Here is a 15079-nt window from a genome sequence, read left to right on the forward strand (position 1 = left end):
GTATGACCCCTAATGCAGCCAGATACCTGTGCCTACACCAATCACCCCTGTTCCCCTAAGACTGTAGGTGAGAGCTGGCACCACACACTTGGTGACCAATTACCTAGACACCAGAGCTGAATCCATACAGGAAAAGTAAACAGACTCCTGGGCTCTTATACCTAGTATCAGCTCTAACCACCTGGTGACAGGACATTAGAGCTTCCAAGGCACAAATAATCAAACTAGCTCACTCAAGAAGCCTATTTGGGCATATCAAAACCAAACAAAACAAGGAGCTAGGACACAGTAAGCAAACATAAAATAAACCAATACAATAACTTATTGATGGCTAGGAGACAACAGTCAATATGAAATCACATAAAGAGGCAGACCATGACGGCTTCAGCAAGCTCTCTAAACAAAGCATCAAGAAATCTTCCAGAGCGGGGCCCGGCTAAGATGGCAGAGTAATCAGATGCTTCTGGTAGTCCCTCTTTAAAAAAAGACCCGAAAAAGCAAGTGAATCGATTATATATAACAATCTAGGAGCCCTGAACATCAAAGGTAAAGTTGAGGAATCAGACCGAGAGGCAAGGGGAGTGAGAGACAGTTCAGAAGCAGTGAGGAGTTGTTAGACCTGACCCAGCAGGATCTGGCACCCTGCAGGCCGGGTCTGCTGGCAAGAGCATGGTGAGACAAGCAATGGTGTTCAGGATGGGTTTTCCACATCGGGAGAGACCGAGCAGCAGAGAGTTCACTCATGCCTCCAGAATCAGCAAAAAGTGGCCCTCTTGGCATAAGGTAAGTACTTGCGTCTAATCTACCACGAGGATCAAAAAAACCCCACCATTTTGGAAAAAACTCTCTCCCATTTAACTGACCCCTCCCCATTCTGCATCGGGTCCCAAGCCAGTTTCAGTGATAGTTGCTTTCCCTGAGCTGGAAGTAAGACCCGTCACACATCCTGAGCCATCCTCCTGGCCTTGGGGAAGGAACAAATTAACAAACGAAGAAAAAATAAGCTGCTGGCTCCCCCAACCTGGGAACTCAGGGCAGAACAGCTCCTTTGCCTAGGCACAAGCATAAGCAGTCCATGGACTCTGAATGCCTTTAACCCCTGCGTAGTCCTGTGTGGGCCCATTTCAACAGTGTAGGCCCCCATTAGCACAGTACAAAAGGGTGTATACCTGAAATCTAACTTCAACTGTTTCAGCTGTATACTGGAGAGGCAGGTTCATGACATTTGACACCAATCTGCCTATCAAGCAGGTCTTTTCACCTACCCACATCAGGGGACAGAGGACTGGTGGCTCCACCCACGCCACCTAGCCAACCTCCACAGGGGTCCAAGGATAAGTGGTGCCTCCCAGCCCTTACGGCCAACAGCATTGGGTGCCCTAGGTCCGGCTGCAAAACCCACACACCTAGGCGCTCTAGGGAACAGGGACACGCTTTCCTCACAGAAACACAGGGGTGATTGTCAATCCCTGCCTTGCTCAGCATATGACCGCCTACTGCAGCCAGATACCTGCACCTACACCAATCAACCCTGTTCCTCTAAGACTATAGGTGAGGACCAGCACCAAACACTTGGTGATTGACTACCTGGACACCTGAGCTGAATCCATACAAGAAAAGTAAACAGACTCCTGAGCTCTTATACCTAGTATCAGCTCTAACCACCTGGTGACAAGACTTTAGAGCTTCAAAGGCAACAATAATCAAACTAACTCACTCGAGAAGCCTATTTGGGCTTATCAAAACAAAACAAAACAAGGAGCTAGGACACAGTAAGCAAACATAAAATAAATCAATACGATAACTTATTGATGGCTTAGAGACAACAGCCAATATCAAACCACATAAAGAGGCAGGCGATGATGGCTTCAGCAAGCTCCCAAAACAAAGAATCAAGAAATCTTATGGATGAAGAGAACATCCTGGAACTACCAGAGGTAGGAAACAAAAGATTAACACACAGAACTCTTACACAGATCAGGAAGATCAGGCAAAACACAGAACAATCCAAGGAATGCAGAGATACAGCATTAGAGCACCTTAAGAATATTAGAGAAGAGCATAATGACAAATTTAATTTAAAAAAATAGGCTGTAAGAATCCGTAGAGAGACAGCAAACAGAAATTCAGAAGATTAACAATAAAATTTCAGGACTAGACAACTCAATAGAAAGTCATAGGAGCAGAATTGGAGCAATAGAAGTCAGAATTAGTGAGGCTGAAGATAAAGCACTTGATGCCAACATATCTGAGGAAAAATCAGATAAAAGAATTTTAGAAAAAATGAAGAAACCCTAAGAATACATGGGAGTCTATCAAGAGAAATGACCCAGGAATGATTGGAGTACCAGAACAGGCAGGGAAAGCAGAAAATACAGAGAGAATTGTTGGCAGGAATCTTCCCTGATGTCATGAAAGATGAGAAGATATCTATCCAAGATGCTCATCAAAACTCACAAGAGGTAGATCCCAAAAGAAAGTCACCAAGACATAATGTAATCAAACCTGTCAAAACCAAAGATAAAGAGAGAATTTTAAGAGTGGCTAGGGATAAACAAAAAGTCATCTACAAAGATGACTCAACAAGAGAAAGCTCGGACCACTCAGCAGAAATCATGCAGGCAAAAAGGCAATGGGATGACATATATAAAGCCTTGAGGGAAAAAAATTGCCAGCCAAGAATCATATACCCAGCAAAACTGTCTCTCAAATATGAAGGTGAAATTAGAACATTTCCAGATAAACAGAAGTTTAGGGAATTTGCAAAAACCAAACCAAAATTGCAAGAAATACTAAAGGGAATCCTCCGGTTAGAAAATCATTAACATCAGATAACAACCCAAGACTAGAACACAGGACAGAGCAACCAGATATCAACACAGATAGGGAAATCACAAAAATAAGTCAAAGCTGAAATGCTCAAAACAGGGAAAGAGAGATGTCACTATGTAAAAGATGACACCATTAAATCAAAAAAGAGGGACTAAAAAATGTGGTCATAGATCCTTCATATGGAGAGGAAGTCAAGGCAATATAAAGAACTAAAATTCTGCTTTAATCTTAGAAAAATAGGGGTAAATATTAAGGTAACTGCAAAGGAAACTAACAACTCTACCCATCCAAATAAAAAACAAGAAAAACATTAAGACTGAGCAAATACAAAAGCAACAATAATGAAAAAGAGGAAAACACAATATATAAAGAAAAATTTCTCAGCACAGAAAATTAAGTAGAAAGAAGAAACAGTCAATAACACAGACACACACACAGAAAGACATCAAAATGACAGCAATAAATTCATATCTATCATTTTTTTTATCCATAATTACGCTGAATGTAAATGGACCAAATGCACCAATAAAGAGTCAGAGAGTGGCAGAATGGATTAAAAAACAGGATTCATCTACATGCTGCCTACAAGAGACACACCATAGATGTAAAGACACAAATAAACTAAAACTCAAAGGATGGAAAAAAATATATCAAGTAAACAACAATCAAAAAAGAGCAGCAGTGGCAGCAAATTTAATTTCTGACAAAATAAGACTTTAAAGTAAAGTCCACCACAAAGGATGAGGAAGGATGCTATATAATGATTAAACGGTCAATTTATACCAGGAGGATATAACCATAATAAATATTTACGTGCCCAACAACGAGGCTCCAAAATACATAAAACAAACTCTAAAGGGAGATACATAGCTGCACAATAATAGTAGGAGACTTCAACACACCTCTTTTGGTGAAGGACGGAACATCCAGAAACAAGTTCAGACTATGTAAAGGCCACAATCAACCAACTTGACCTCATAGACATCTACAGAACACTCCACCCAACAGCAGCCAAGTATGCTTTCTTTTCAAACGCACATGGAACATTCTCTAGAATAGACCATATATTAGGTCATAAAACAAGCCTTAACAGAACCCAAAACATTGAAATATTACAAAGCTTCTTTACTGACCATAAAGCCATAAAAGTAGAACTCAATAACAGAAAAAGCAAGGAAAAAAAAAATCAAACAGATGGAAACTGAACAACACCTTGCTCAAAAACTACTGGGTTATACAAGAAATTAACGACGGACTGAAGAAATTCATAGAAGCAAATGAGAATGAAAACCCTTCCTACCAGAACCTTTTGGACATAGCAAAAGCAGTGCTCAGGGGTCATTTTATAGCAATAAATGCACACATACAAAAAAGAAAAAAGGGACAAAATCAAACAGTCATCCCTACAACTTGAACAAATGGAAAGACAACAGCAAAAGAAGCCCTTGGGCACCAGAAGAAAAGAAATAATAAAAATTAGAGCAGAATTGAAGGAAATAGAGAGTAGAAAAACAGTTGAATGAGACGACAAGACCAAAAGCTGGTTCTTTGAAAAGATCAACAAAATTTATAAACCACTGCCAAACTGACAAAAGAAAAACAGGAGAGGAAGCAAATGACCCAAATAAGAAATGGCATGGGTGCTATCACAACAGACCCAAGAGAAATTGAAAGAATCATAACAGAATACTATGAAAAATTGTACTCTAACAAATTTGAAAACCTAGAGGAAATGGATAAATTTCTAGAAACACACTACCTACCTAAACTAACACAAACTGAGATAGAACAACTATATAAACCTATAACGAAAGAAGAGATTGAAAAGGTAATTTAAAAATTCACAGCAAAAAAAAAACCCCTGGCCCGGATGGCTTCACTGGAGAATTCTACCAAACTTTCAGAGAAGAGTTAACACCACTACTACTAAACGTATTTCAGAGCATAGAAAAGGAAGGAATACTCTCAAATTCATTCTACGAAGCCAGCATAACCCTGATACCAAAACCAGGTAAAGACACCACACAGAAAAAAAAATTACAGATCCGTATCCCTCATGAATATAGACACGGAAATCCTCAGCAAAATTCTAGCCAACACAATTCAACAACATATCAAAAAAAAATAGTTCACCATAACCAAGTGAGATGTCCACCAGGTATGGAGCGATGGCTTAACATTAGAAAAACAATCAAGATAATCCATCACATACATTAAAAAAAGAGAACCACGTGATCTCATCAATTGATACAGAAAAGGCATTTGACAAAGTCCAGCATCCATTCGTGATAAAAACTCTCAGCAGAATAGGAATAGAAGGAAAATTCCTCAACATAATAAAGGGCATTTATACAAAGCCAACAGCCAACATCATCCATTGACCACTGGGGTTCACTCTCCTTTGACTTAACTGTGGGGGTTGGGGGGGATCAGCAGGCAAACTCCGGCTTGCAGGCTAAACCGACCTGCCAATAAAGTTTCAGTAAAGCACAGGGACACCCACTGGTTTACTTGTAGTCTGAGGCTGCAGTCTTTCTCGCCAAAAGGGCCGAGCTGAGCAGCTGCAACAGAGAAGGAAGGGTCTACAGATCCCAAATTGATTGCTAACTGCAAGGGTTGGGTTGCTAACCAAAAGGTCGGCAGTTCGAATCCACCAGCCGCTCTTTGGAAACCCTGTGGGGCAGTTCTACTTCATCCTATAGGGTTCCTATGTGTAGGAATGGACTGGAGGACAACGGGTTTTGTTTTGTGGGGTTTTTTTGTTTTTTTTTTTTGGTCCCTTTACAGAGAAAGTAAACCGACCCCTGATTATGAACTTTTGGCCTCCTTTGCCTGTCTTCCTAGGAGGTTGTAAGTCGTGTTTTGGAAAACAGGCTTGCGAACACCTTCTGTCCTAGGTGCTCCATGTTCTTGGTTACAGGTAAGCCCCCACTGCCCCTCCAGACAGGTCCTGCCCTTACCAGGTTCCTTAGACTGGAAACAGAGGCGGAGACGTCACAGCCAGAGGAGGCGGGACAGGAAGAGCCCTGAAAAGCCGACCTAAGCGCCCGATTGGCTTCTACCTGCCCGACGGGCTTCGGATGGAACCAAACGCCCTCGTCCTTATTGGTTAAGTCCTCGAGGGGCGGGCCACAGGGGCCCACCGGTTGGCTGGGGGAGGACAGGTGGGACCGCCTCGACGTGGGCTTCGCGCATCGTTTGTGGGGATCTAGCTCGTGCGGCCATTGTGGTGACGGCGCCGGCGCCCTCGGAAGGCCGCGCTTCTCGCTCTGGCCGCGCGCCGTCGGACTCTCCCGCCGCGACAAGGATTGACTATCCGCGCCGACGACATGAGCTCCCCGGATGAGGGGTCCGATTGGGGAGCGGCTGTCGGCCCAGAGGGCGGGAAGCGGGGCGGCGTCCGCCGGGCCGGCCCTGGAGGCCCGCGGGCTGCCGGCCCAGGCCTTGATCTGGGGGCGCCGCGCAGCAGCGAGGCCGAGGGCGGGCTTCCAGGCCCCGCGGACGTCGAGGCCGAGAGGGAAGCGACGGGGGCGGGAGGCTCGCCGACCGAGGAGATGGAGGATGCTGCGGACTGCACGGCCCGCTTGGAAGAGGCTGAAAGTTTCGCGGCCCTCATGCGGCATTTAACCAACTGGGATGCCCTGCGGCTCCGGAGAAACCCAACCCCGGAAAGCTGCACCTCTGAGGTAGGGACCGTTTGGGCGGACCGAGACACAGGCCCCAAGGGTAGGCGCGCACCTGCCCCCTCGCTGTGCGGAAAGGCAGCGGTGTCTTCCCTGCCTCTCAGCCTCAGTGGACCCGAGGGAGGGCGGGCCTGGGAAACCCTAGAAGAGGCACTGCAAGGAGGTTGACTGTCACTGGGTCTCTCCAGACGGAAGACCTGGCCGGGTCGTCCTCAGACTCCGAGTCATCTGATGAGTTCACTGAGGTGCAGGTGATGAGGGTGAGCATTCAACCCAAAGCGACAGGCCAAGCAGAGTCCTGCAGCCTCAAGGATCGCGGAGACGCACCCAGACGCTGGAATCCCCACGTCAGGGAGAACTTCCTTCCTGTGCCAGGCTCCTTCCCCGCCCTCACTCCACGGGGGTTCCCTTCAACCACAGAAATGCAGCCTGATGTCTCTTCATTCAGGAAAATGCAAAGTGTGGTCTGGGGCAGGCCCAGCTCCCCAGGCGGTGCTGCTGCTGCTGGGGGCCTGCCCCAGGCCACTCCTAGAAGGAAGGTGGCCCAGGAAAAGAAACCCCTAGGCGGTTTTTCAAAATCTGTCCTGGGGAGAAAGCCCCCGGCCTTGCCTTCATGGGGGCAAAGAGTCTCCAGAGCCCGCCCTGAGACATCCACCTTCCCCCCAATCCGTGGCATTCCACTGCTTGGGAGATCCAAGAGGAACTCCTCGGTCCCTCTGGGACCCAGGCAGCCCAAACACACCAATGCGGGGAAGAAAGCTGTGGCGAGCAGGACAAGGGAGTTGTATCCCGTGACAAAAGATAGTGACCCCAAAAGAGATCAAGTCCCAAAGGGCCAGGTGAGTAGGCCCTCCTCCCCCTCTCTCCTTCCCCTCCCTCTGCCCCTCCACCTCTCTCCCATCCACATCCCCAGCACACAAGTCTTCCCACATGCTCCTTCTGTCCTTTGCTCCGGGGTTGTCACTGGGCGCCCAGGCCATCAAGGTGCAAAATCCGGCTCATTTTCATAGGAGCAAACGTAAAGATGGCACTTGATACGTGCCAGGCACTGTTCTCAGTGCTTCACACAGGCTTTGGGCCTCCTCCCCAGAGAGGGGCTGGCAAGGAAGGGAAGGAAGGCAGCTGATTTGCATCGACCACCCCCTTAAAGTTTGGGCTGCTGTGCCTCAGTGTTTAGACCCATTTGGCTTCCTGATGGCCACTTCCTAGCTGTTCCCATGAGCCTTCCTGGCAGGGGACCCAGGCTTTCTTAGTTGCCCCACTTTTCTCCCTGGATCAGCTCTGCCTCCTGGCCTGGGGAGAAAAGTGCTAAGGAGATGAGCCCCTTGATTCCTCACCCTGTTTATTCCCTGCCTCACCCCAGCCCACCCCCACCCTGCCCACACACCGCCCAAATCAGCGAGAAAGTTTTCTTTCAGCTTCCAACAAGCAGGCCAGGGCCATCTTGCCTCTCTGTGCATCGTGCCGATGGCAGCGGTGGAGAACCCAACATCAGGGTTCCCCAGGGTCCAGGAAACTCACAGCTCCTGGCCGTGAACCAGGGAGCCGTCAGGCCCAGGGAGCCTACACACTCCGGTGAGTGTGTGGGGTTGATATGTGTGGAGGGGGAAGGGGACACAGAGGGAGCACTCCGGCCGTGTCACTTGTGGGGCCCCAGCCTTGCTCCTGGGCCTCTCTCCCTACCTAGACAGCTCTCACACAGGAAGCAGGATGCAGACAGGGCTGGCCTTAAGCCAAAGTGTCCTTTGCATGGGGTTTGTGTGGTGGCGATGATTTGTACCAGCGCCCCCAACTCCAACTTCAGAAGCAGGCATTTGGCAGAACGATGCCTTCTGTATTAGGTCCTGTTCAGCCACATTGCTCACCCCGAGGGTGAGCCACAGTCCTTGAGGCGGCATTCCCAGATGGCCCGAGACGGGGAAACGGAAGGGAGGCCCAGAGAGAAGGTTGGAGCTGCTGGGCAGAGCAGGGACAACTTCTTGCCAGCAGAGGGTGGTGCTGCCTCACTGTAGACCCTGCTGGGTCCTTTGCACCTCACTCCTAGGCTCTTTTGGATTCTCTTTCAGGTGACCAGGGGCCACCTGGCAATTCCCCAAGAGAGGAGAGTCAGCAGCAGCGGCAGCAACAACCACCACCTGGACAACAGGGCTGCCCTCGGGTAATCGTCTTTCTTGCCGCTAAAAAAGCAGGTCCAAACTAGATGATGGGATCTGCATCCAGGTTAAACTGATCTGTGTTACCCCTCCCTCTTCCCACCCCACGGTGGGGGAGGAGAGGCGAGGGGAGGGCACCTCCTTTCCATGGAGGATTCCATGCCAGTCTAGCCACTGGGCTTTGGGGTGTGGGGAGACGCAAGAGGCCAGCAGTAGAGGGGGAGGAGGAGGAGGAGAGAGGAGGCAAGAATATACTAATTATTTTCTCTCTGTCTGCTATCTGCCGGGCTAGTGTGTCGTTCTACAGAAAGAGGCGGATGACCTTAAAGATGAAATCGGTATGACCAACTTCTGACTGGGCAGGGCCAGGGTATCTGAGTCTCATCTGATTACATGTACACGTTGCCAACAAGTCCCAGAGATCTCCTTGTAGGCCAATTAGAGAGGCCTCATTTATTTCCTCTTTAACTGCCCCTAGGTAGGGTAATGTACGTTTTGTCTGCTTGTTGGTTGGATTGTATTTTAATGCTTCTGATACACACCAGAGCTTGAGAACTTCTGGTTCCTTGGGTTCCCGATTAGAAAACATTTCCACCTTGGATTCAGGTGCTGAGTGGGTCGGTCCCAGGGCTGGATATGGTCAAGTTTGGATAGGGGCTGAAGGGGGTTTCAGGTTGCAGGGTTAGGCCATTCCTGCACAGGGACAAGGGGACGAGTTTCCATATCCTGAAGTCGGGAGTATCTGGTTATGCCTTTCTCCTTTTCAGCGGCCCTGCGCAGCCTCTCTGACAAGCTCCAGACTCTTTCAGGTGAGTGTTAACACATACCATACCCCTTCTCACAGTCTTGCCTGTTCAGGAGGGCTGTGGGCTGGCCCTAGCTTTGTGGCTCTTCCCTGACTCTGCTCTGTTTGGCAGGTTGAACTCAGCATCCTGGTACAAGAGAAGCAGCTGGTGCTGGTGCCTTTTGAGCCCAATAGCAGCGGCCCGGCTGGTTCCCTCCTGTGTTCCTACCCTTCCTGAGTCTTCTTCTCTAACCCTACTTTTGCCCCTCCCCATCCCAGTTTACAGGCGTTTCAAATTAAAGTACCTCTCATATTCTGTGGTCTGCCCTCTCTCTGTTGGGGAACGGGGGAGGAAAGGAAGGGGCTGGGGACGACGCCATTTCAGAGCAGTTTTAAAACAAAATATGTCTGGCGTTCTGTGGCCTGCCTGCTCTCTATGGGGAGCCTGGGGCAGCCTATGAGCAGGGGCCCTGCAGCCAGCCTTACCAGCCAGAGTGACCTAGCTTGGGTCTAGGCACCACCATGGCTCTGCCCTGCCACATTAGCATTTCCCCTACAGGCACTATGCATGCTGTCCCTTGATCTTCTCCTTTTTAGGTTCCACAGTTCCCAATCTTCACCACTATTCCCCCTCCCTTTCAGCCGGAACCAGTTACCGCATTCAGAGCTGAGGTCCCTCTTCCCTCTCCTCATTTACATCACCATCCTGGTTCCCCCTTCTCAGCCCTTCTTTGCTGTCCTGAGCATCCTTGTTCTCTCCCGCGGCTGTACGTCCCTTGGCCTCACCTCCACAGTCATTTCGACAGGTACGAAACAGCACCAACTGAGCCCATCTTCCCCCTTCCTGGGCCCAGTCCTCTTTGTGGATTCATTATGTCCCACTGGTGCCACCATCACAGGGACAAGCTGAGCGCCATCATCATTTCCTCTTGAGCCCTCACCTTTGAAATTTGATCACCATATCCTGCCTGTTCTCCCTCTTTAGTTTCAGTAGTGGATAGAGGCAGATGTCACACCCACAGTGGCTGTGGAGGCAAAAGCAGGACACAGGGAACACAAATAAATGAAGGTGTAAAATTCAAGAGGTGTGCATGGGTGTGTGTGAATAAAATAATCACGAGAAATCTCCCTAGAGGGAGAGAGACATGGTTCAGAGAGTAAAGGGAGTGGAGATGATGGTCAGGAATCCATAAAGGATGGAGATGAGCAAAAGCAGGGGTGGCATCTACTTTTCTCAAGGGGTATTGTCAAATTACTAAAACATAGGTGGCGGATGGAGGGGGAGAGTCAGCAAGCCCAATGGCAGGGTGTCGGGTCCTGGAAATGTAGGAGTTCCTGGCCTAGGCTCTTGATCCTACTCTGTGATGGGTATGATGCTTCAAAGACACTCTGCATTGTCAGGGGATCAGAAGGTGAAGGGTGGCTACCTCAGAGTAGCTGGGAAGGGACTCATCTTTGAAGCATGGAGGTCAAGTAGGAGGCAGCCACACATGACCTCAGGGAGACCTGGGAAGGACGGGGACAGAGAGAAGGGACAGTAAAGAGTGGTGGCCCTTGGAAAGTTGGTCAGACTTGGTACCACCCTTCCTCTGTTCTCTCACTCTGTCTTCCTTCCGGGCCCCATGGTATGCGTTGTGGTAGAAGGACCATCAAGCATGTGATAGGAGAGTCAGAGACCTCCGAGCCAGGAAGGAATTGAGCACAGACTTAGCCCACCCAGTACAAACCCCTCACTTGAGAAAATGGGTTTGATCAGTCCGTCTAAGTCTTTGACCCTGTGTCAAACGGTTATTTCTTGGAGGCACAACACAGTGGGCTGGTGTCTGAGTGATCAGTTTGGCAGACACTTTCCAACCGGGGTTCCTGCCAACTGAGACATCTCGGGGGAAGAAGTCCAGAATCGGGCCCCTGCCCCAGGAGACATGGGGCTGCTGGGCCCCAGGGTGTGGAAGGAGAGAAGCGTTTTGAAAGGACAAGTAGGCCAGACATGAGCACTGCCCTCGGTGACTCAGTTTACCAGCCCTGCTTCCCTCCTCTGGGCACACGACCTCTCTGTGACATAGACCTCATACCATGCAGTAATGTGCGTATCACAGGCCGTGGCTTGGCACTGAGCTTGCCAGTTCTGAGAGGAATTAAATGGCTGAGACCGAGGCTTGGTTTAAAGGAACACATCTGGTCACCAGTGGAAAGGAGCAGGCCAGACCCATCCCCAAATTCTGTGGCCTCCTCTTTGCCTGTCCCCTCAAGCCTCTGTAGCCAAAGGGGAAGTAGCAGCTGACCTGGGAGACCCCTAGGCCCTATCCCACCTCGTTCTACTACCTGCCCCCTTCACACCACCATGACTGGGAAGTGCCCTCTCTGGACACTTCAGAGAGAATGGCACAGCCAGCGGAGGTAGGAGGAGAAGGGAGCCGGAGAAGGAGCTGAATGGGAAGGCAAGCTGAGAGTGGTAGGCCGAATAATGTTCCCCAAAGTTGGCCCCATCCTAATTCCCGGAATCTGTGAATATGTTAGGCAACATGGCAAAGGGGGATTACGTTTGCAGAGGGAATTATAGCTGCTGATCGGCCAACCTTAAACTAGGGAGATTATCCTTGATCCCTGTGGGCTCCGGGTACTCATCAAACAGCTAGCCAGTTGCTATTATTGAGTCTGTTTCGGCTCATGGTGACCCCACGTGTTTCAGAGTCAGACTGGGCTCCATGGGGTTTTCATGGCTGTGACCTTTTGGAAACAGATCGCCAGGCCTTTCTTCTGAAACGCCTCTGGGTGGGTTCCAACTGCTAACCTTTTGGTTAGTAACCGAGTGCTTAACCATTTGCGCCATCCAGGGACTCCATCAGTGTAATCGTAAGGGTCCTTAAAAATGGAAGAAGGAGACTGAAGGGTACATCGGAGTGATGGGATGTGAGAAGGGCTCAACCTGCCATGGCTGGCTTGGAAGAGGGAGGAAGGGAGCCTTGAGCTGAGGAATGCAGGCGGCTTCTAGAAGCTGGAAAAGGGAAGGAAGTGAATTCTCCCCTAGAGCCTCCTGGAAAGAATGCAGCCCTGGCGACACCTTGATTTTAGCCTAGTGGCACCCGTGCTGGACTTCAGACCTACAGAACTGTAAGATAATCAGTTTTGTGTGGTTCTCAGCCACAAAATTTGCAGCACTCTGTTAGGGCGGCCACAGGGAACTCCCAAATTGGGGAAGAATGAAATCTCAGCTGCTATTCAGCTCAGAGGCAGCCCCAGAGATCTGCCGAAATGTAAGCCTGCCCTTGATGCAGCGGCGGTGGTGGAGCCAGGTCTCTGAAATGTTAATTTCCAAATATGACCTTGAACTCTGCAGGCAGAAAGGATCATCTCCCTCCTCTCACTGCACCTAGGCCTTGAGGAGTGTGAGTGAGCAAGTCGGAGGACAAGAGCACGCTAGCGTGGGCATCCCTGGCCATCACGGAGGCCCAGCACACTGCATGGCCTCCCATGCATGATGACAATGGCCGTATGAGAGCCGCTGTGGTGGAGTAACCACCATGGTTTCCAGCCCTTGCTGTCACTGACCCCCGCGTGAACTTGGACAGCTTCATGCACATCTATCCTCAGTCTCCATGTCTCATTATCCAGTTCCTTTCATGGGGAGACAAACTCCCCTGTCCGCCAGGTACATTGGGGCTGCCAGGCACGGCCATGCAAACTCCACCTGCATGATTCCAGGATGCACGACTGCAGTGTGAAAGGCGCCCCTGGGGTTGTGCTGTGTTGAAGTCCTGGTGACTACCACTCAGATTAGGAAACAAAATGTTGCCAGCACCTTAGAAAGCCCCCTGTCTGCCCCACCCCTTTCACACCCCCCTCTCCACTGCACCAGAGGTAACTGTCCTCCTGACTTTTCTAAGAATCATTTGCCTTTCTTTAAAAAAAAGAAACCTCAGCAAGGTATAAAAAATAAATGAGATGAAGTTAAATATGAAATTATATTTATAAAACATACATTTATACAAGGGCGGAAACATAAACCTACACTTTGATGAATAATTATGAAGTGATCAAGCCATGTAAATACTATCCAGGTCAAGAAACAGTATATTAGTAAAAGTATCTCTATTTGCAGATGACATGGTCTTATACGCAGAAAACCCTAAGGAATCCTCCAGAAAACTACTGAAACTAATAGAAGAGTTCAGCAGAGTATTGGGATAGAAGATAAACATAAAAAATGAGTTGGATCCCTCTACACCAACAAAAAGAACATCAAAGAGGAAACCACCAAATCAATGCCATTTACGGTAGCCCCCAAGAAGATAAAATATAAAAAAAGAAATACTTAGGAATAAATCTTACCAGAGATGTAAAAGACTTATACAAAGAAAACTACAGTACACTTCTGCAAGAAACCAAAAGAGACTTACAGAAGTGGAAAAACATACCTTGCTCGTGGATAGAAGACTTAACATTATAAAAATGTATATTCTATCAAAGCGATCTATACATTTAATGCAATTCCCATCCAAATCCCAACGATGTTCTTTAATGAGATGGAGAAACAAATCACCAACTTCATATGGAAAGGAAAGAGGCCCTGGATAAATAAGGCATTACTGAAAAAGAAGAACAAAGTGGGAGGCCTCACACTACCTTTGGACTAATTTTCCCTTGTATCTTTAAAAAAAAAAAAAAGTTTTTTTTTTTTATCTTTAGTTTTCTTTATTCTTCTTCCCTCCCAAAGCGGTGAGCCAATGGAGCATCTTAGATGGTCGCTCAGAGGCTCTTAAGACCCCAGATGCTACTCACCAAAGTAGAATGTAGAACACTTTCTTTATAAACTGTATTATGTTAATTGAGCTAGATGTTCCCTGAGACCATGGTCCCACAGCCCTCAGCCCAGCAGTTTGGTCCCTCAGGGAGTTTGGATGTGTCTGTGGAGCTTCCACGACCTTGCCTTGTACAAGTTCTGCTGTCTTCCCCAGTATCCACTGGCTCACCCCTTTGGGAGGGAAGAAGAATGAAGAAAACTAAAGATACAAGGGAAAATTAGTCCAAAGGACTAATGGACCACATCTACCATGGTCGCCACCAGACTGAGTCCAGTACAACTAGATGTTGCTCGGCTACCACCACTGAGTGCTCTGCCAGGAATCACAATAGAGGATCCTGGACAGAGCTGGAGGAAAATGTAGAACAAAATTCTAACTCACAAAAAAAGACCAGACTTACTGACCTAACATAAACTGGAAAAACCCTGACAGTATGGCCCCCGTACACCCTTTCCGCTCAGTAGTGAAGTCACTCCCGAGGTTCACCCTTCAGGCAAAGATTAGCCATAAAACAAAAGGAGACTAAAGGGGCCGAGCAGCTCAGGGGCAAGGACTAGAAGGCAGGAGGGCACAGGAAAGCTGGTAATGGGGAACCAAGGGTCAAGAAGGGAGAGTGTTGACAGGTTGTGGGGTTGTTAACCAATGTCATAAAACAATGTGTCATAACTGTTTGATAAGAAATTAGTTTGTTCTGTAAATCTTCATCTAAAGTACAGTAAAATAAATAAAGTTTTCTTGAAAAAAAGAAGCAATACTTAGAGATATGTTATTATAGTCAAAAAATAAATAAATATCACACTTAATAATAATATCATAGAATTTAAA

General features: G+C 48.1%; 1 protein-coding gene across 1 annotated transcript; it reads left to right on the forward strand.

Moving 5' to 3' along the window:
• Positions 1-6161: 6161 nt before the first annotated feature.
• Positions 6162-10123, forward strand: LOC126068754 (uncharacterized protein CXorf49 homolog). Its single transcript, XM_049871463.1, has 7 exons — positions 6162-6518; positions 6620-7354; positions 7934-8090; positions 8582-8673; positions 8961-9006; positions 9436-9477; positions 10050-10123. The coding sequence occupies exons 1-7, from the start codon at positions 6162-6164 to the stop codon at positions 10121-10123; spliced, it is 1503 nt and encodes a 500-aa protein (XP_049727420.1).
• Positions 10124-15079: the final 4956 nt, after the last annotated feature.

Source organism: Elephas maximus, chromosome X, assembly GCF_024166365.1.
Source record: "Elephas maximus indicus isolate mEleMax1 chromosome X, mEleMax1 primary haplotype, whole genome shotgun sequence".
NCBI lineage: Eukaryota > Metazoa > Chordata > Mammalia > Proboscidea > Elephantidae > Elephas > Elephas maximus.